This window comes from Macrobrachium rosenbergii, chromosome 5 (genome assembly GCF_040412425.1).
Source record: "Macrobrachium rosenbergii isolate ZJJX-2024 chromosome 5, ASM4041242v1, whole genome shotgun sequence".
Classification (NCBI taxonomy): domain Eukaryota; kingdom Metazoa; phylum Arthropoda; class Malacostraca; order Decapoda; family Palaemonidae; genus Macrobrachium; species Macrobrachium rosenbergii.
Genome location: NC_089745.1, coordinates 11,060,402 through 11,083,054, shown reverse-complemented (window position 1 = coordinate 11,083,054; position 22,653 = coordinate 11,060,402). Strand labels below are relative to the sequence as shown.

The window sequence follows — 22,653 nt, the reverse complement described above, 5'->3', positions numbered from 1 at the left end:
TGCAGCCTTGTTTACCAGGGCCCCAGATACTTATCTTTGGTAGCGGATGATAGATGTGGTAGAGCACTGGGTGCTCTGTCTTTTCGACTTGAACTCATGATTCCTGACAGATGGATTTGGTTAAAACCAATAGGTCTCGGTAGCGGTCACTGGCCTTAGTCTGCTAGGAGTTGCACTACAAGGAACTGGTTATCCTTTATTGTAGGTAGCTAATAATCCGCTTTGGAATCTGGCACATTAATAGATAGGCAAGATTTAGAAATGGTTCCCTAGAAAGTGAAGAACACCTGAATATCCAACTTGAAAAATTCACGATCTTTTAAGTGGGATCAATAATAAAGAAACGAAAGGAGATGGGAAACATAGGGCTATGATGGAATCACTGCAGAGACTGTTCCGGGAAATTGCTTGATGAGAGGAAGCCTGATGATTGGAAATTGAAAGTTATAGCAAATGGTCTAAAGAGAGGAAATATTCAGCTTACTTATTCTCAGTAGACCGGAGACAGAAATTAATAGAATGACTTTAGATATACAAATTAGTTTTTAGAAAAGGCGGGGATTGCACAGATCAACATGCCAAGACAGTTTGCAACAGTGTATAGTATGATGAGATGGCATTTAACAGCGTAATGAAAGGTGAAAAAAAAAGGCAATCAAACGACTTGTGGGCTAAATAGGATTTGGAAAAGTAGACTAAAATGACATGCGAAAGAAAGACTATTTAAGTCGAGTGATTGTGAGTGTGTGTGCGCGCGCGCGCGCGGGTGTAAATGTAAAGTCCATTAATATAAAGAAAAATGTAGCCGCTAATTATTTACCATGATTTACGTAGTAATACCTCAGAATCTAATTAGCTCTTGATTATTCTTAAACCTAAGAGAGGCTTCAACTCGCTCGTGTTGCTTTAGATTCTGAGCAGCTAATTCCAAGACCCAAATGTTGTTTAATACGATTTCGAAAGATATTAAAAAGCGACGACGTCTGGAGATTCTGATGTAATTTGTAATTGTCTAATGGAATCTTGATTGGGAAAACCACTGTCGAAATAAATCTTTTTGTCATATGAAGTCGCTCAAAAAAAAAATTTTTTTTTTTTTAATTTGTTCATGTCATACAGTAGTATCAGAATAAAAATTCCATGCATCCTAGACTGTAAGGTGTAAGTGCATTTGACAAATTAACACTCAAACAGACCCTCTCAGGCTGAATTTTTAACAGGTTAAACTAGCTAACCAATATTTCTGATGCCCTGTTTGCTTTTCTGTAAGTAAATCAGCCCACAAGGCTTGTTCATTGCACCTGTGTCGCTGCAAGGCTGTCATTTGTTTTTAAATATTTTATTTCAAGCTGTAGAACCCGCACCTTTTTGCTAGGACTGACTTGACAACTGTCCTAAGGAAAGCGATGCCTCTCCATGCCGACTGAATTTGGACATTTGTAGATAATTCACTGTAGACGCTAAAATCTACGATAATCTTCAGTCATTGCCAGTAAACTAATTAATGATCTTGACAAATCTCAGTGATTGTTTCAAGCATGTCAACCTTAGTGCTATCTTAATTAGCTAGGGTCTTTCGTCAGCACAAATCAGTTGACGTCATTCTTAAAGGTAAAGTAAATGTTTCTCGTATGGGTATTTTTTTTATAAATGTTTTTTTTAATTAGTAAATATTTTACCAACAATGGCATGGATTAGGTACGACATAATTTGTCCACTTGTATCACTGTATCCATAAAATCTCTTTTTTGGGTAGTTTTGTTACGTTCTATCATGAGTTTAATAATTAACTTAATGTCTAGATGTGCATATATATATGTACACACACACACACACACACACACACACACATATATATATATATATATATATATATATATATATATATATATATATATATATATATATGTATTATATATATATATATATGTATATATATATATACATATATATGTATACATATATAGCATATATATATATATATATATATATATATATATATATATATATATATATATATATATATAGAGAGAGAGAGAGAGAGAGAATAAGAGAGAGAGAAAGAGTGTGAGTAAGTGAATTGCACATCCATGAAATGCACGAAACTTATCCTTATATGAATTGAAATATGGCTACCCCAGTAAACCGTAGCTTTGAAGCATTCAGTAAACAAAAGACAGTCTGGTTGCTTTAAATCCTATGACATAGAGAGAGAGAGAGAGAGAGAGAGAGAGAGAGACTAGGTCATTGCACTGAGCTTGAGGGACCTCTTTTGCGTTTGTCAGCCTTGAACTATAAACAGAAGCCTTGGAAAATTTGTTTTGATGAGCAGCGAACCGTCTGTGGACAGTTCTTAAAATCAGAAGCCAGAATGTGAACTGCACGCTTGCGACTCCTTGAAAAAATTTTGTCAGATGTTAATTGAACGTAATGTGTGAATATGTGTGTGTTGCTATGTAAAAATAACTGTTGACGTATATATGTAACTTCTTAGGGCACACTTCTGGTGTCTATATATTATATATATATATATATATATATATATATCTTATATATATCTTTCTATCTGTCAATACTTATGTGTGTATACAGGATACCATTCCCTCGCGTGTATTCGCGCATAGCAATATATATAGACAAACATATTGTTTAAATGCATTTGTCGCTCAGCTGTGTAATTTGTTGTTGTTTTTATTTATTTGAAACGTCATGACCTACTTTTTTGCACGAGTATTAATTTTTGTTTTTCTGTAACCTACAGTAGCTCGTCAGTGCCCGTACGACCAGAGGTTGGAATCTGGTAAACAATTTCAGTGGCTGACAATAAGCTCTCTCTCTCTCTCTCTCTCTCTCTCTCTCTCTCTCTCTCTCTCTCTCTCTCTCTCTGTTCTGTTCTTAAGCTTTTAAGAAAACTGTTGTGCAGGCTTTGTCTGTCCGTCCGCACTTTTTCTGTCTGAACTTTTTTCTGTCCTCACTTTTTCTGTCCGCCCTCAGATCTTAGAAACTACTGAGGCTGGAGGGCTGCAAATTGGGATGTTGATCATTCACCCTCCAATCATCAAACACACCAAATTGCAGCCCTGTAGCCTGAGTATTTTTTATTTTATTTAAGATTAAAGTTAGCCATAATCGTGCTTCTGGCAGCGATGCTTCTGGCAGCGATATAGGATAGACCACCACCGGGCCGTGGGTAAAGTTTCATGGGCCACCGCTCATACCGAGACCACCGAATGATAGAACTATTTTCGGTGGCCTTAATTATACTCTGTAGCGGCTGTACAGAAAACTCGATTGCGGCGAAGAAACCTCGGCGCAAATTTTCCTTGTTGTGACTCACTGCCATGAGCGGTGTCATCCTAGTTTAGGACATGTCATTTTAATCCTTGTTTATGTGCTATCTAGGAACCCACTGCCTTCTCCTCTTAGACCCTTAAAGTTTTGATGCGGGAGTTGAAGTAATGTCGGTACTGGTACTGTCAAGGTTAATTTGGGCATGTTTCGTCGAGAACGTGCTGCTGAATTTGGCCTTTGAACTAGGCGTTAACTACTTCAGCACTGAACTGGTTATACATTACATCCTGAGTTTAACTATATCGTAGTATAGTCTGACTATATGACCGTGGTGTTGATTAAACAAAGAAGAGCTTTAATATTGATAATCAGGATAGGACGCCTGACAGGGCTAAGTTGTACATTGACTTTGTTTAATTTAGAAGGAAATGGAAATGTTCAACAATTGTAGGTGGACATTGAGTTATAATAAAAGAGATATGAGACGACGACATTTATATGGGTTGGAGTATAATGGGCGAAAATCATTTTCCACTAGTATTAATTTAATCTTGATTTATTTATCAGGTATGGAGAAGTCCAGGGAACCTCGTAATTCCAAGGTTATTTTAATAAAAAAAAAAAAAAACGGAGCAGAAGGCTGATTTGAATATCTGTAGGCCAGAGTTGAATAGCTGTAAAGGGAAAGGGAGAATGGGAGAGATTTGAATGCAAGGAGAATGAAAGAGAGAGACTTGAATGCATATACTGCGAAAAAAAAGTGAGATTTGAACACAGAGGAGGGACGTAGGAAAGATAAATCGAAATGCAAATGGAAGGATAAAAAATATAAATGAAGGTCGGGTATCAACGTAATGGATATGGGTTAGTCTTCTGTTTTTTCACTTTCATGCATTTTCAGTTTAGCCCTTTAACAGTGAGGGATGTCCAGTATTTTTCCTGTTCAGAAGCTGCCACAAAGCTGTGGAGTTTGTTTATCCTTGATTGTGAGCTTCCTACAGCTTTTGTTCCATGAAGAACGTTTTGACAAGATCAGTTTTTAATGGCGGCAATGCGTTGCCTGACGAGGAAGTTCGTTTGCGTATTCATAAATCGAGATTACTGCCTGCGATTGGGCTTGCCTCTGGCAGCCAATAGATGGCGATTGGTGCCTCTCCGGTAAGCAGTATGAATAGCGGTATTAGCCGGGCTATATATTGTCGTTTCACCGTAAATTAAAATGGCTTGGCCTTTAGATTTTCAAATTGCCTTCGTTATTTTGATGGCTGCTGTGTAAGCTGCATTCGTGACCACGCCGATTTTTTTATATATAATTATTAAAAGTGATAGGTGAGCATTCAGGAAGAAGTAATGCGGACATTTTCTCTTTCATTTTTGTAGTGTAATCTGGGCCTCATCTTGTTCTTATTCTTAAATTAGATTGTATCAGTTTCTTGCATCTGTTCAGAATTGGTTTTGTTATTGTTTATGTTCCGTCTTTGCTTCGTCTGCGCAATTCGTTAATAAGATAAAAAAGAAAGTTTCATGTCCATAAGGAATTTGCCTTAAGACCTTAGCCTCTGGCTTGCTAATTTTCGATTTGTGAAAAGAAAGAATATGAAAAAAATATAAAGGGTCACATTTCTTACATTCTTATATTCGTACAGAGTCCTCATGAGCTGTAGTCACATAACCAATCATGCCCACAGCACCTACCACACTCATTGCTATTGCTAATTGTATTTTCCTAAGAATAAATGTCCTTTTCCTGACTGTTGATGTAAGGTCCCAGTAATTTGTTCGTTTTTAATGCAAATATCCGATGACACTGACGAACTAAGTGTTCATATTTAGCCTTAGTTCAGTGGAAACTAGGAAAAGGGATTTAACCCCGATGGCAGCTGTGTGACCACTTCTTGAAAGACCAAGCTCTTCGTTGAAAGAGTCGGTAGAGCTGTGGCCTAGCACTCGCTAGGCCCGAGTTCGAGTCTCCGACCGGCTGATGAAGAGTTAGAGGAATTTATTTCTGGTGATAGGAATTCATTTCTCGCTATAATGGGGTTCGGATTCCACAATAAGCTGTAGGTCCCCTTGTTAAGTAACCAGTTGGTTCTTAGCCACGTAAAATAAGTCTAATCCTTCGGGCCAGCCCTAGGAGAGCTGTTAATCAGCTCAGTGGTCTGGTAAAAGACCAGAGATAATAAAGCATTCCCAAAGTTTGGCAGAAGGAGAGAGAGAGAAGCCATTACCGCGCCGATCTGTGTGAGATGGCTGAAGAAGTTGTTTGGTTAGAAGGATTAAATACGGGAATTAGCAGGAATGAAAGAGTTGTCCCAAGAAGAATGCTTTCGAGTTCAAACAGTGTTTTGGTTACATGGTTGTATAGTAAGTTGTTTCGTTTCTAACGAGGGCTACGTAACTGTGGTGTTTATGGAAGACGTCCATATAGAGAACTCATTCTTTTAGCATACATAATCGATTGAGATGAATGGTAGGAGTTGAAATCAGATGCATTAGTGAGATGAAATGTCAGAGGGTATATAAAAGATTCAAAATTTGTCGCTACAGGTTTTATAAACCTCGTATACGAGAGAGTTCGTTATGGTTTTGTATAGCCGAGTTTTGGAAAGCAGTCAGTATCCCCTGAACTTTGAAGGGAATTGTCAGATACAACTGCGCCTCTTCGCAAAGTATAAAAGAAAAGGAAAGATGAGGCTTTCCCTAAAATCGAGGTTTTTCCTCGGATCTCGTTATTCTCCTTTCAGCGCGTGTCTGTTTCTTTTCCGACTTACCTTAAGAGATCTTTTTAGCTGCTAATGAGATTTCGCCTTTGCGTTTTTGGTACTGCTAATCTAAAAGCTCTCATCTTTTCGTCCTTTCGAGTCGTGAAAATACTGCTGCTGCTGCTGTTCGTTTTATGTTGTTTTCATGCCTCGTTTTATCTTTTCCTATTTTTTTTTTGTTTGTGTGTTCCCAGTTAGCGCCGAGTTGTTATCTCTTTCTTTCTTTATTTTTTTTTCTTTTGGTGGCTTCAGTTTCTGTGTACAGTGCTTGTTCCCCTGTAAGTAACAAACAAAGGAAGAATATCACTGGAGCATCTAAAAGCGTCTTTTTTTTTTTTTGTCTTTTATCCAATCTTGGGAACCACGTGAGAAATATATACTCTCTATCTTCTTCTAAGATAAGAAATGTTCATTCATCCCTCTGGAGAATTTGTTGTTATTCAATTACGAAGGCTTTATTGGTAATCAGGTAGAGATTTTTGTTTTTCTTTTCAGTTCATTAGTCCTTTTGTTTTCACGACAGAGTGATTTGATCTTACACACTGAATTTTATGTGATCTTGTAATTTATTTTTCTTGAGCAGAAAATTAGGGAAAATATTTTCTAGGTTCTTTGATTTCCTAAATGGTTCATTTATTATTATTATTATTATTATTATTATTATTATTATTATTATTATTATTATTATTATTATTATTATTATTATATTGAAAAGCATATTACCCTCATGGTTTTCTGCTAAACAACCAGCATTGGAAGTAATATTACCGTAACAACATATTTCTTTTTATTTTTCCTCGTGGCTGCGTCACATTACCTGACCCAGTTAGCTTCGTAGAACGGCGTAGATCAGTAAATGACTGAGAAGTTCTTATCATATAACTTTTTTCCTTCCCTCTTAATGTTCTTCGGCACTTTTTACTTGTTTTTCTTAGAGCCCAATGGGTCTGCTCTGCTGGCTAAATTTACCCCAACCTAAATATAGGTAAATAACGAAAGCATTCGCATTAAGAAAATGACTTCCACTGAGGGCTTTATAAGCACCTGAAGTGTTCCCAGAGTCACGGCCGGACTCTGAAAACGTGTTCGAAAGTCCCAGCTCCTGACAATGGAAGAGTGAGTCTTTTGTACTCTCTCTCTCTCTCTCTCTCTCTCTCTCTCTCTCTCTCTCTCTCTCTCTCTCTCTCTCTCTCTCTCTTTGCAAAGGCCTTGGCAGAATTAATCCATTAGTTTGCGCGTTCCAAAAGAAGCAGTAAATTTTTACTGAGCTATTCCAAGTATCTTAGAAATTAGAAAGACATTTTAATCATGCTGGTGATGTCGATTTGTGAGGTACCCTGTATATTCACGCAGATTGAATTTTGAAGCTTCCAATTCTCATTGACAAATTGTGATTCGTCATTTGTTCATCATTGTGGATTTTTTAACACGAATTTTTCATTTCGTTGGTTTTCTGTGAAATGCTGCTTTCATTTGTTTAATGGTCGTCATCTTTAGACGCAAAGAAAGAAAAATGCTTCCATGAGAAATTCCAAAATCAATTGACAAGAAGAGCGTTCAAGTAAATTTATATATTCCAGTGACGTTATTCTTTATGTTTCTTCTTATTGACCCAGCAGACTAAAAAAAGCATTTCATAGCGATACAATCTCTCTCTCTCTCTCTCTCTCTCTCTCTCTCTCTCTCTCTCTCTCAATCATTCCCGGAAAGAAGGGAAAGAAAGAATTTACGTTGTTTCCTCATTGTTTTCTGGTATTTTTTCCTCAAAGGCGCTTCCTGAAGATGCTTATACACATACATATGATCGTGTATTATTATTTACAATAGAGTAACATGTAGTTATTCAGAGAGGTTAAACGCTATCTATAATATGAGGAAAGCAGTAACATTTTCTTTAATCTTAATCATTGGTGTGCATATGCCTTGTCTTCCATCCCGTCGACCAGACAACGTAGCGAGATGTCTTTCACCTTTGCCTGCGTCTCCTACTTTCTCCTCCTGTTCCCTCCCCGACCCCCCCAACCCCCCATACACCTGTATCTTTTAGATGTATCTCCGGGATGCAGGTCAGATATCGATTCAGTAGAGTTGCTGGTTGCAAGTGCTATCAGCATTTGAGATTTTTACCGCGGAGCTTTCAGAGTTCTTCATTTCTGTTATCCACAGAACAGACTTGAGGTCGATATATTTTCGTTGATAAATTGAGAGGTAGGGGGATATCTTAAGTAGAGGTAGGTTACGACCGGCATTCGAGTTGTAGCTTAGCTGTGGTCGACTTTTTTTTCCAGCCGCCTTCTCAGCCTCGCAAAGCCTGATGTCAACAAATGATGATGTATAATATGATGGGATACGAGACGTAAATGGTCAAAAATAGCCTTCGGGTCTTATATTGAAGGTACCTCCCTAGGGGTTATATTTGAAAGCAGCTCCCTAGGGCTTGTATTTGAAGGTGAGGTATCCAGTAGGCTGAATTTTACCCACCTGCAAACGACCATATTCTGCTGGTACATATACTTTTCTAAACACCACGCTTTTATCTTACTCAGTCGAACATTATCACCCTTCGACTTTGGTTGAAAGGTATTATTATTATTGTTAATAATAATAGTCTTCTTTCCTTTCTTTTTTTCTCTGATTTTGGATGTTGGTGATTATTCTACCGAATGACTTTGACCCTGACAAATTTTTGAAGGTCATTGGTCTCTCTGAATGGCAAGATATTAGCACTTTCACTATATTTAAAAATATAGGTATGAATCTCAGGTCTTCAATTGTATTATGTTGCTAAGTAGCTTGGAATTTGTTGATTATTCTTCCCAATTATACTTTTACCTTGACTTATCTTTAAGAGTCAAAGGTCATTTTAGAGGTCAGATTTTTATTTTTCATTTCTTTTCATGAATTTTAGTAGGTTGTACACCAAGGGTTCATTATTGTGTTTCAAAATAGTTTATTTTACCTTAGCCTGTTTTTCAAGTTTACGAGTCCATTTAAATGCTAGAATGTTTAATTGAAACTTGGTAGTAGGATCGTCAAGGGTTTGACCTTAACCAGTTTTCTGGGTTACTGGTCACTTTATTCCCCCACCCTAATATATTTTGACTGCCCTACTCGCAATGCCACACATTAATTTAAAGGTCTAAACTGTGATAGTTAGGGATTTCTGGTGTTCAAAATCCTTGTCGAGATAAAAAAAAAATATATATATAAATAAATAAATTCGGAGTGTGAAACGGCTGCTTTTGGTAGGTAGTGTTCTTTACTCCCACCAGTTTACTTAACACCGTTTTCTCACTGAATCTAATGCCCTGCTGTTCGTAGAGTCGCCCTCTGTTACTCTAATTGATTTAGCAAATAAATTATTATAAGCTATGACTTCAAAAGTAGTCTCAGATAAGTCATTTGCTGCAATAACAGCCTTAAAGTCCAATTGCGTCACTTGATGTCAGTGCTGAATGGCAGATAGGCGCTCTGGTCGAGCAGTTATTAATAATACTTATTATCGTTATCGTTAGTGCTTTACATCGTTTGAATTGAAAACCGGATGTCCTCTGGTGTTGAACAGCGACCGTTTCTTAGTTCATAGCTCTGTTACAGTCTGTGTATGCCGTGCCTGCTGCCGCTTATCATATTTTTACACGAAAACGTCCTTTGGTTTTTTAAAGGGAACTGAATGATACTGGTGGGTTTTCCCTATAGTGTTTACCTCTTGGCTCGGTAGCATCACTGCCATCAATCGCTGCGCAGACGCAGTGGAGTATTAATATGACATAAAAAAGTCCCTATTTGTTAGAAAAACGATTGAAAAAATAAGGAACGTATTTAGAAGAAATTGTTGAAAATATCCTTCTCCTTCCTGCAGTTAGATCTTTCTCTCGAATAAAAGGCGAAAAAAAAGAGTAAACGATAACACCAGAAAGCAGATATCGATATTGATAAACTCTACGGAACTCTCGATACACTTTTCACCTTTCTCAAATTATTATTATTATTATTATTATTATTATTATTATTATTATTATTATTATTATTATTATTATTATAAGGCTTTCTGAATGTTTGTGCAAAGCAACTAACATCAGATAATTCTTGAACTGGCCACTACAGGTCTTTGTATGTCTCCTATACAGACATTAAATCATAATCGTACCCAGTGAAAGTTAATTTGGAACGAAGTGAAGTGATGATACTGAAAATACCATTTCTATATTTCTTTGGTAACAAAAGTCTATAATTTCGCTAAATAAAACTGCATGCTGAAATTACGCCTCACTAAAATGTAGTCTGTTATGAGAGAAATGTTGAATGGCAGCTATACTTGGTAATGACTGGAAGTTTTGTTCATGTTTTTTGATACAGTGTAGCCACACATTTCATTAAACGTTAAATGTTTCAATGTAATAATTTTAGTTTTCTGTAAAAGAAAACTATTGAGATGGCTTTGTCTGTCCGTCCGCACTTTTTTCTGTCCACACTTTTCCTGTCCGCATTTTTCTGTCCGACCTCAGATCTTAAAATTGGTATGTGGATCATCCACCTTCCAATAATCAAACATACCAAATTGCAGCCCTCTAGCCTCAGTAGTTTTTATTTTATTTAAGGTTAAAGTTAGCCACAATCGTGCTTCTGGCAACGATATAGGATAGGCCACCACCGGGCCGTGGTTAAAGTTTCATGTGCCGCGGCTCACACAGCATTATACCGAGACCACCGAAAGATAGATCTGTTTTCGATAGCTTTGATTATACGTTGTACAGAAAACTCGATTGCGCCGAGGAAACTTCGGCGCATTTTTTACATGTTTATTAATGATCCCTGGAGAGGCCAGAAGCTCTATTCTGCCTTAGCCATAAAAATTAAGCAAAGGATAAAGTCAACACACCTAGTGCAAATGACGCCGACCGCCAAGAACTATACTTGATCGTCCATAAATAAGCTGTTATGTTATTAAGCTGCATAGGAAATGATATTGATCCAGTGATATTACATGATTGTGGAGTAATTGTACGCTTCATCAGCAGTTAGGCAGTTCGGTCCAACTTAGGTGATTACTCAAAAAAAAAAAAAACCGAAATGTGAGATGTCATTTTGTCTTCTGTTTATGTATCTGTCATTTTTTTTTTTTTAGTCTACTACAGATCCATAAAAAAGCTCTGATGTAAATCAGCTCCCCCAGCTTAGTATATATTCCCAAATGATGTATTAAGATGTGTTTCATAACTTATATGAGACTGGTGTAAGCGATTTCCACTTTGGCAGATTTACTATCTTTGGTTCCTTCATATACTGTATAAAAAAAAATTTCCTTTCTGCAGATTACAGATTAAGTTAGTAATGCCAGAAATTGGCCTGTATTTTACATGATAAACGGAACTACTGGATGGGATACTTGACTACTGGATGGGATACCCTTCACCCGAACAGTCTTATTTCATATCTTAGTGTCATGTTTCTATAAACCTTTGCCTGCGGCACAATACTGTGTAATTCACGTAGGCTGCGTCTGAAAGATTCATCCGCATCATTTCGCGCAGGAGACGAAAATTAATCACCTGACTCTGCTTGCAAAGCCTTATCACGCTCCTTGGCAACATAAACTCTTCCCTTCAATGCGGTAAAAATATGAGAGAGTTTCCGTCCTGTGTATCAACTTCTCCCGGCAGTTTCATCTGCTTCTGCAATGTTTTGAACGCAGTGAAAAGCAAAATAATGATTAATACCTGCCATCTTATACCACCATTGGTCGACATCTTGGAGAACCTAATGATTTTACGTCTTGTCATATATATATATCCCTCTCTCTCTCTCTCTTATGTCCGAAGAATAATGGATGATTGGAAGCTCCCACCAGCCTTGTCTTGCCCTCATTCTCCCGCTTCCGTTTCCCTGGCAGTTGAATGTTAATAACTTGAATAATTTAACGTAATTTGATGCGCCCGAGAAGGGAAGGAAGGGCTTTGAACCTGTTCGTTTCTCCTTCTTTTTCGCGTTTCTTTAGCCTTGTTTGTTTCTTGTGTCTGAAAAGAGATTTCTTGCGGTAGTTATCTTGTAGTTTTTCTTTTAATTACTAAGCTAGTGAATGATGTAATAGAAGAACAGTAATAAAAATGTTTTTCCTTAGCATATATGTAGAGTCTCTCTCTCTCTCTCTCTCTCTCTCTCTCTCTCTCTCTCTCTCTCTCTCTCTCTCTCTCTCTCTGTTGAATATGTAGTATTGTTCGATCCTTGCTCTTGCAAAACCTGACCTGAGGCATTAAAGAAAGAATGAATGTTCATGTACTGGGTATATGAGAAAATTATATTCGTCCTTTTATGCCAAAATCTTCACAAAGAAAATCATAGCCAGACTACTAACATTTTCATTTCAAGTCGCTATTAGCAGACTAATGATTTTCATCATAAATACCAAGGTCGGACAACCTGGACAGCGATTTCCATCACAAACAGCAAACAAACGTTCTAGAATAAAGATTTTCATCACATCAATGGGAGCAAATGAAGTCATCAGACACGCCTATTCAATGACTTTTCTTGATCTGAGTGACAAGTGAAGCGGACTGAAATATCTCCTTTGTGTCATACCATTTGTGAAGCTTGTGTAAATAGCTTATTTTCGTTTTAGATGAGGAGGCGGTGATTAATGTGTCTGTTTTTGGCCGTGAACACTCCAGAAAACCTTGTCGCTGTTTGGTGATAGATGGCGCTAAGCGCCATGGATAGTTTCTTTTTTATAACTCCAAAAGGGATGGAATAAGTGACTGTAGTAGTGATCGGGAGAGATTTTTGAAGTTATGCTTTCAATAGTAACAGTCTATTCAAGTTTTGCTGTTAGTAATCATTGCTATTAACAGTTACAAATCCAGAGTGATCGATTTACGAATAGAATCGAGACGTGATCGAGAAAAACTAGATTCGTGTTGCAGATTTCAAAGCGGTCGTCGGGAAAAAGTCAGCGAAGAAAATAAAGTTGACCCCCTGTCGAGGCTCTGGTGCCTGCGTTGCCGATCGCTGTCCTTTGGATTGGTGTCGCTGCAATTGTTCGCGTTTGAAAAACTCCTATTCGCGGCCCTTCAAAGGCTCTTGCTATTCGATACATGCATGCTTACGTACATACATATATGTATACACATACACGTAGATTCCTACTATACTGCGTTGGGTTACATTTCAGAAATTTACCTAGTCAGGATGAACAAGACCTGCAGAGATAGAAAATATGTGTGCGCGTTTGTGTGTGTGTGTATGTGTGTATGTATGTGTGTGTGTGAGAGAGAGAGAGAGAGAGAGAGAGAGAGAGAGAGAGAGAGAGAGAGAGAGAGAGAGATCATACATACATACATAAACGAAGATTCTTGTACTACATTGGGGTGCATTTCAGAAATTTACCTAGTCAATATGAACTGTACCTGCAGAGATAGAAAATATGTATGTGTGCCTTTGTATATGCGTGTGTATGTGTGTATCACAGAGAGAGAGAGAGAGAGAGAGAGAGAGAGAGAGAGAGAGAGAGAGAGAGAGAATGCCCTGGGGTTTCCTGGTTGTCGTTATGGATACATAAAAGATGAAATAAGAGGAGAGGCGATATCTTGTTACCCTCCTCCACCTGCTCTCATTCAAGTTATTTTATTATTATTATTATTATTATTATTATTATTATTATTATTATTATTATTATTATTATTTACGAGGACGCAAAATGAAGATGTCGAAACATATGTAATTTACGTTGTCATTTTGCTATGTTATTTTTAAATATATTATTCTCCGCAATTTTCAACCTGTAAGTGTTAGTAGTACAGGATAATAACTATTATTATTAATACTACCAGTAGTATTAATATTAGTGGCACTTACGAAATCAGAATATATTAGGTAAATAGAGAATGATATATATACTTCGAAGCTACAAAAGTAAATCACCACAAATATATTTTTAAGTTAAAAACTTGCATAATTAGTAATCGGCAAAGTAAACGGATGACAAGATTAAGAAAAAAAAAGTGAGAAAAGCCTTCAAAGTGGAGACTGTGCTATCTGTAAAGACGTTGAGAGCGCATGATGTTAAGTCCTCCATGTGACAGGGTTCAGTGGGCTGGAAGATCCCGCAGAAAGTAATCCCAGTTTATCATTTCGTTTGTTTCTTTTATGGGTTTACTCTCTCTCTCTCTCTCTCTCTCTCTCTCTCTCTCTCTCTCTCTCTCTCTCTCTCTCTCTCTCACACACACACACACACACACATATATACATATATATATATATATATATATATATATATATATATAATATAGTATATATATATATAATATATATACAGACGGATATATATATAAAAATAGATTAGCTTTAGGATCGGAAAGTTTTGACATTTTACAGACAGAGGATGCTTTAGTCGGAGATTTACCAAAATAAATCTCGCACATCGGCTCAGAAGGACTTATTTCACCCTTGTTCTCCGAATTCAGATTAGCTTAGTCCAACCGCGTTACGCTAACAAGAGCCATTGAATTCTTTTCTTCTTTTCTTTTTCAAAGGACGTGGTTTTAGATCGTTTTTTTAGATTTAATTTTTCTTCTTATACATTTTAACTTTGTTATATATATAAGAGATTTACTATTGCCTTTGCTGGGTAACTAGTTCTGTGACATTTTAAATACTTTTTTTTTTTGGTTACAGCAAAGTTTTAACTTTATCTCTTGGCTCTCGGAAGATGTGAAATCCTGGAAACTATTAATTAACTTGGAACTGCTCGAAAGAAAATTAACGAGTTTGATCAAAGTTTAGATTCTTGAGTTTATTTTGTTCCTTTTCTTCTTTCTTTAGAAGTTTTTGGGCCCTCAGATATTCACATGTGGGAGTGATATATATATATATATATATATATATATATATATATATATATATATATATATATATATATATATATATATATATATATATATATATATATATATATATATATATATATATATATAACATTGGATAATGTTTTCAAAAGTACAGTGCATTCAGGAATCTTAATAATACATTTATTTTAACATTTCGGTATACAATTTGTTTATTACATCTTATATTACTTTATTCATTATGTTATTTACATTACTTTAAAGCGGATTAATCCATCTTCAGTTCCTTGCATGAAAGGAAATTCCTGGCTACGTAGGGGATTAGTGCCGTCAGTGCACCTCTTGCGGTGCACTGTAGGCATTACTTGAGGTTCTTTGCAGCGTGCCTTCGGTCCCTAGCTGCAACTCCTTTCATTCTTATTACTGTACCTCCTTTCATAATCTCTTTCTTCCACCTTACTTTCCTCAACCCTCTCCTAACAGTTGATTCACAGTGCAACTGCGAGGTTTTCCTCTTGTACGCCTTTCAAAACTCTCTACTCCCAATTTCCGTTTCAGCGCTGAATGACCTTACAGGTCCCAGTGCGTGGCCTTTGGCCCAAATTCTATATTCAGTTCAGTTCAATTCTTCACCAGAAGGGTTACTGTTTATGAGAATAAAGAAAAATAATTTCTCCATAACTTCTTAAGAAACACTATAATAAAAGAATTCGTGCTCAGGAAGCCAGATAATTACAACTTACCAGAGGATTCCGGGGGAAAACTTCGATAAAGGTGCCAATGTATATAAGATAAGAATACTCGGGAGAAGCTTGTAGTGTTTCTCTTAACTGCTTGATGCTTGGGATTTGGGCTTCAACCCTGGCGCACATACTCACTCCCTCCGGTATAATTGGCATTTTTTTTTTAAAGAGAGTGAGTTCGAACTAAGCTGTTGACTTTTTCCAGAAATACGAAATATTTTCGTTATTCCTGTAAAAGTTTTTATTAAATACTCATTTAATTTTACCCGGCAAATGTGCTTTCTTTTTTTAATTTTTTATTATATAACAAGATATCGCTATATTATGATTGGACTAAATGCAGTGTAACGTCATGAAAACAGACTCAGACTTTCGGAGTCGTTGTTAGACCAATGACCAAAGAAGGTCCCACATTATATATTCCACATATACCTTTGCAAGTTTATTTCTGGTTAGAATTTGCCTGTGAGACTCGAGTGTTTTTAGTGTATCCATATCATGGCGGAATTCTGCTGTTTGTGAAGGCATTGTGAAGAAGTGATTGACGATGCTAATTGGAGCAGTGATTTCTTCGCTTCGTATGAGCTCCTCCGACGAGCTTTGCGGCAGGTTAGGTTTTCATTCGTGTCTACCGCTCTATGTACGTTTGTGTGCGCGTGTGTGTGTTTATGGTAACGGGATATTTCAAGAACGGATAAACTGATTCCTTGGGTATTTCGTGACCTTAAACCTTTGAAAGACGGTATGTTGCCGTTGGAACCATCTCAACCGGAAGTTGATTTCTCCTAAAAGTTGGTCGTCTCCATGTCACCTGAAGAATAATTTGCCAAATTTCATTAAATTTTGTTTACTTGTATTTTAGGTATCTAAATAACTCAGGCTCGCAGGTAAAGTTAGGGATATTAGGAGGTTCCAGTACTTCTTAGCCGGCTACATTTGGAAAGGCAATGGCGGAGGTATAGAGTCTAATGAGTTTTTTGTTTATATATGTAAAATACTTAGTAGATCAACATTCCTTTTATATACTAGGAATCAGTGAATAAATGGAGACGAATGGAAGAGTAACGATGGATAGGGAGTCATCAATCGAGAGAAGTCTTTTAAGTAGTGTAAGCTTACTTGCAATGTCCGAAGAACAGAATATAATTATAAAGGTTCATTATGGCCACTGTGCCTGTTACTCATGGTAATAGATGGTTCCGCCTGAGAGAGTTAAAATGCAAAGCTTTGCTAAAGAGATCTCAAGTTTTCTGACGCCGTGAAATATGAAACTGTTTATGATGCTTTTGAGCGTGGGAGAGGCATTAGAATGACTCTGCCTCGAGGGGGAGAGAGAAAAATGGCTTCTGAATTGTCGTTTTTGCGCTCTTTGTCGTAGGAGGTGTGAGTAGGTTGCCAGGCTGTTACATTGTGAGTGCTGGAACAGTATTATTATCAAGGATTACGAGGCCCACTCTCGGGGTTTTATTTTGTCGTCTTTTTTGGTTAAGCTTCAGTTCCCTGCGTGTTAGCGGGTAGGAGGCAATGAATAGAAGAGTGGAAAATACTTTCTCCATTTAAACTGAAAAAAGAATGGAAAGGAATATAAAAATTAAACTCTTAATTTCCCATCAGTGCATAGAGCTCTCTGCAGATGAGGTTTGCCACTACCAGAGTCAATTATTATTTTTGGAACAATGGTATGTTATTCACCCACCGCCCATCCCCGAAATTTCTTTGGAGTCTCTCCGTAACATTTTGGTATATCTTGGACAGACTAGACTGACTAAAGTCTATCCATAACATTTTGGTATATGTTGGACAGACTAGACTGACTAAAGTCTACCCATAACATTTTGATATATCCTGGACAAACAAGTAGAGTGACAGACATAACAATTACATAACCTCCTATCTTTACAGATATCGAAATTAATGCCAAAACGATAACATGTAACTAATTTATATATATATATATATATATATATATATATATATATATATATATATATATATATGTGTGTGTGTGTGTGTGTGTGTGTGTGTGTATTATGTTTATTAACATTACCCTCATGTTGATAGGGTGGTGATGTAAACATTCAGTATTTGTAATAAGCAGTTACATTAAGTTGCAAGCAATAAATACGACTTTTGCTTGCGATAGCAAGTGATGGAAATTACGTCGATTCATAGCGGTATCCTGAATGCCGTATGTAAGCTTAAAGCTTCTGTATGTATATTTGCAACAGGCGTTACCACTTCTGTAGTAATTATAAACGTGTGATAATACTGATGATGGTGGTGAGTATAACAGTAGTTGCTGTGTAATTTTGGTAGTTCTCTCATATGTTAATAACAAAACTCATTTTCCCTCTCTCTTGTCCCCAGGCAAGACTCGTTACGGCATTTGCGTGAACTTCTACCGCGCCGTTGAAAGAGGAAGCCTTGCGGGTGTAGCAAGTACTCGAGGGCGGGATCGAGGATCATCCTTCAAGAGGGAATCATGGAGGACGAGCCTCGACAAGAGCTCTGACTCTGCTTTCTCCAGGTGAGGCCTTGAAAGAGTAATTATTATTTTATTATGTATTTTATTTTGTGCACATACACTCACACACATATATGCATATACACTACAGACATACACACACATATACATATATATACATTATATATATATATATACATGTATATGTATATACATGTATATATATAATATATATATATATATATATATATATATATATATATATATATATATATATATATATATATATATATATATATATATATATATATATATATATATTTATATATATATATATATATATATATATATATATATATATATATATATATATATATATACTATATATATTATATATATAAAAGTGCCTGTGCACATGCAGCATTTTCAACTCCTGGCAACACTCATAATATTTTCATTTACTTTAATCTTCAAACTAAAACTTTGTTGCTCTTTCGCCATTCTTAAGCCGACAGATATTTCAGCCAAAAATAATAGCCTTCTTCAGGGCTACATTAGATACACGGTAGAACTTAATATGTAGGGGAGAACCGCCAAAAAATTGTTTGAAAAGGAAAATTTAACCCAAAGTCAAATTTTGCAGTTCAGAGAAATGAACATTAACAAACTTCCTAGTAAGGAGAGAGAGAGAGAGAGAGAGAGAGAGAGAGAGAGAGAGAGAGAGAGAGAGAGAGAGAGAGAGAGAGAGAGAGAGAGAGAGAGAGAGTCTGAAAAGTTTTCAGTAGGAATGAAATAAAAAATGGTTAACAGATGAAATCAGAAAAGTCCGTAGACGGAATGGACTTTAAAAAGCTGTTAGAAGGCATTATATTGGGAAAAACTTGCGGATTCAAAAGGAATCAGAAAAGCTGTTAGCAGGAATTGAATCTGAAAAGTATGCAGGAAGAATGGATTATAAAGAAAAAAAAGTTTGTAGCAGGAATGGATCCGAAAAGCTGTTAGCATGAATGATAGACAAGATTTTGTAGTAAGAGTGGGACCTGGAAAGCTCTAGGCTGGAATGGAGTCTGGAAAACTGTTCGCAGAAATGAAAGTTGACAGTTTTGTAGTAGTTGTGGAATCTAGAAAGCTGTTTCCTGGAATGGAATCTGAAAAGTTTGTAGCAGGAATTTGATCTGAAAAGCTGTTAGCTGTAATAGACAATGAGGAAAAAGAGGTATAACTACTAGTATATGGAATAAATGGTGAGGTTAACAAATGTCAGTCTGTAAAAAAAAGTCAGGGAAAAGACTCAAATCATTTCCCCAAATGTCGTATGCAAATTATTAAACAGATGGCAGGACTTTTTAGGGATCAGAAGGCATTGTAATTTGTTTACATATGCATCTTGGTGACGAAAATGTGTTCTAATTTTTGTCGATCATGTTTTCATTAAGAGAGGAATTCATGCTTTGTCTCATAAGGCTTAATATTATTATTATTATTATTATTATTATTATTATTATTATTATTCCAAATGTTGTAGCCATTGGTTTTGAAAGGGAGGTTCAGTAGTATACAGTAGAATGTGCATATGTGGAAAGAACTGTAAAAGAAATCTGCCAAATATTCCATGAATATATATATATATATATATATATAATATATATATATATATATATATATATATATATATATATATTGTTATATTGTGAGGAGTCTTGGTTGATCATGTATTATTCAATTTACGTAAATTTTACGGCCCTGCAAAACCAAGATTACACGTAACCTGTCACTTGAAGCCAAAAGTTAACCTCAAAGACAGACGTTAATTAGCCAAAGGTCGCCAGTTAAGGTTATTAACCTTAACAAAGAATATTTGAGATGAATTTGATTTTTAAACATAACGGTTCTTCCAAACATTCGGACGCGAGGCATACAAAAAGCATCGAGATTTAACCTGATTTTGCTTACCCTAAATCCTAGGTATTTTACTGGAATAATGGGGTTGAAGCTAACAATAAAATAATTTGACTTAATCTAGACTTCGTGAACACATACCGTAAGTGGTGGCTGAAGGAGAAAACAAAGAAAAATGTGAAATACAGAAAAGACTAAAGAATCGACGAAGCTTCAACAAGAATCGGACTTACCTTAAACGTCGAGTCGCTGCGCAAACGAGGGGACCTCAGGAGTCGTATTCTGGCAGTCTTCCACTTCACTAATTAAGATAGACGGGAGAGAAAGGAGAAGAATAAAGAATATCGTCTCTCGAGACGCACGCAGCGTCACTCTCTGGTTCCCTGACCGCTGGGATCTCTCTCACTGACCCGACCGCTTGTTCTTCCAGAGGGAGGGCTTATATCACCCTGGCAATCCGACCTTGACAAAGGCATCGTCGAATGCATAAATAAAGCTTAAGGGCCACCTATAACTAGGGGTCATTGAGCTGGAAACCCTCTCTGAGGCTTGGGGTCCCTAAATGCCCCTAACATTTTTTGTTTACAAACTTTTCCAGCCTATGGGGTTAAATGCCTAAACTGCTACCTATCGTGGACAAAGCAATTTCCTGTCTCAGTCAGGCTGATATTTCCCTATCCCTAAATGTTGAGGGCGAACAGCGTAAATTTATAAAAAGCTCCCCTTTAAGAGGGCCTTCTCCCTTTTCGGATGTGAAGGTTTATACTAAACAAGCTGTTCGCCTCTAGTAGGTTACTCTCCTTCCCTGAGCAGATTAGTCCTGGTTAGCCTACCTAGCTACAGAACTACCTAACCTAGATAGGATATATGAGCCTGTAATTACTACTTAACCTAATTCTAATAGTACTAGAAGGTGCTCACGGTTGGCTATAGGCTACCTCCTACAATCATGATGTGTTTTGACCTAGCCTAGTGGTTTTTCTCCCATGATATTCCCTAGCCCTAACCTATCCTAACCCTAATCGTAGCACCAACATAAGAGTTAATATTCTAACTAAATTACAACATGGTTTATGTTTAATACAATTAAAATTTACTAGTTAATTCATGAGGTTGCCTCATATGATAAATGGGTGCCTCACTGAGGTCTTAGGCCATGCGTGTCACGAATCGTGGCTCTGTTTCACAATAGTTAAGATTACTGAAATTAGTTAGGCTACTTACATGATTACTGCGGCTCGGTGGTAAGTGGAAAGAACAAGGTTACTAAATTGATGTACTGTACTTTAAGGTGGCCTAGGCTAGGCATGCAAATAAAAGGAAGAGATCACACTGGCTACCTTCTCTGGGCAAGGGGCCAGGATCACTCTTAGATGTTAGGGCACTAGTGCCAGGAGGAGCTTATAGGCTCGCAACTACTGGGCTCTTTCCGCCCCTTCTTCTTCTTCTTGGTTCCTCCAAGGCCTATCAGTAGCTGGCCTAGCAGGTGATGAGAGCACCGACTCCGGGACAGGCCAGAAGGCTAGCGGGCGAAGTCAGGGGCAACTGCAAAGCGCGGGAGGACTCCCTACTCCTGGCTGCTGCGACAACCGGAGCGAGCTGCCACTGACTTCTGCGCCCGAGGATGCCAGTTCCTGGTCTTCCAAGGGAGGGGTACCGATTTTCGATCCTCCAGGGTTCATCCCTGGAGTCAAATTCTGCAAAGAAGAATCTTGCAAAGAAGAAGTTTCGGGTGCTGGAGGCTCTCCAGTCGCAATGATCAACTGCATGGGGAATCCTAAATCTCCTGGAGGAGGATTCGCCTCATGATTTAGACCCCGGCATAGGGCCTTTTCCATTGGTAGCTCAACGTCCGGGACGGACGGAGTCTGGCACTGCTCCGTGCTCGCAAGTGGCACTGGCAGCAGTTGAGGTCAGGCATGCCTGATGAGGGGTCCGAGGTGCACTACCGCGGACGACTTGTGGTTGGCTCATGCAGAGATTCCTGCCCCAGCGGGAGATCGTAGCCTCTCGGTGAGTTTTGTTCGGGGCGCCCCAATTTGTGGAGCCCTCCCAATGCCCGCTGCACACGCCCTGCAGCGGTACTGCTCCTCCTGAATCTCTCTTAGCGGAGGGAGGACCTTTTGGTGGGCCAGCCCTCATGGGATTGGAGAGGGCTAGGCCTGAAATAGGTTATTGTGCCCTTCCCGCGGACCACTTTTGGTGGGCGGAAGGTGGAGGTTTGTCATGGTTGAGAGTTTTAGATGGGGCCTCCGTGGAGGAGGTAACGTGGCTATGGAGTGGCGTTGGTGACGGCTTCCTCAGAGAAGATCCGACCCAACAAGAAGGCCACCTCGGGCCGAATTTCCACCTACCACGCCGAGGCGGGGTATCGTGCCCCAAGTGTCATAACCTGGAGTTGGACAGTAGGAACGGTGATGGTGTGGCCCTCTATCCACTTCATTTCCCACCGCTTCCAACCACAGCACCGGCTGGCACTTGGGCCCTGGTGATCAGGCTAATCTGCCGCAGTGTCTACTGTGACCGGAAGGGTCATGGGCAGGCTAGTGCTCTGAAGAGGGGCCACCGAGATGTACTGGGTTTCCAGTCTCTCGGGGTAAGGATCGGTGCGGACCAGCCGCAGAGAATGAAGTGCTGATTAGGGGTTGACA

At 37.9% G+C, this 22,653-nt stretch overlaps 1 protein-coding gene across 26 annotated transcripts in view; it reads left to right on the top strand.

Annotated features, from left to right (window-relative positions):
• The window catches only part of Rab3-GEF (Rab3 GDP-GTP exchange factor), a 265,506-nt gene that overhangs the window by 93,150 nt on the left and 149,703 nt on the right, over positions 1-22,653 (top strand). For all 26 annotated transcript variants that reach the window (XM_067103545.1, XM_067103541.1, XM_067103536.1 and 23 more), the window contains one exon: positions 18,007-18,166. In XM_067103545.1, the coding sequence (XP_066959646.1) occupies positions 18,007-18,166 (160 nt within the window). The remainder of the gene's footprint in view (positions 1-18,006; positions 18,167-22,653) is intronic.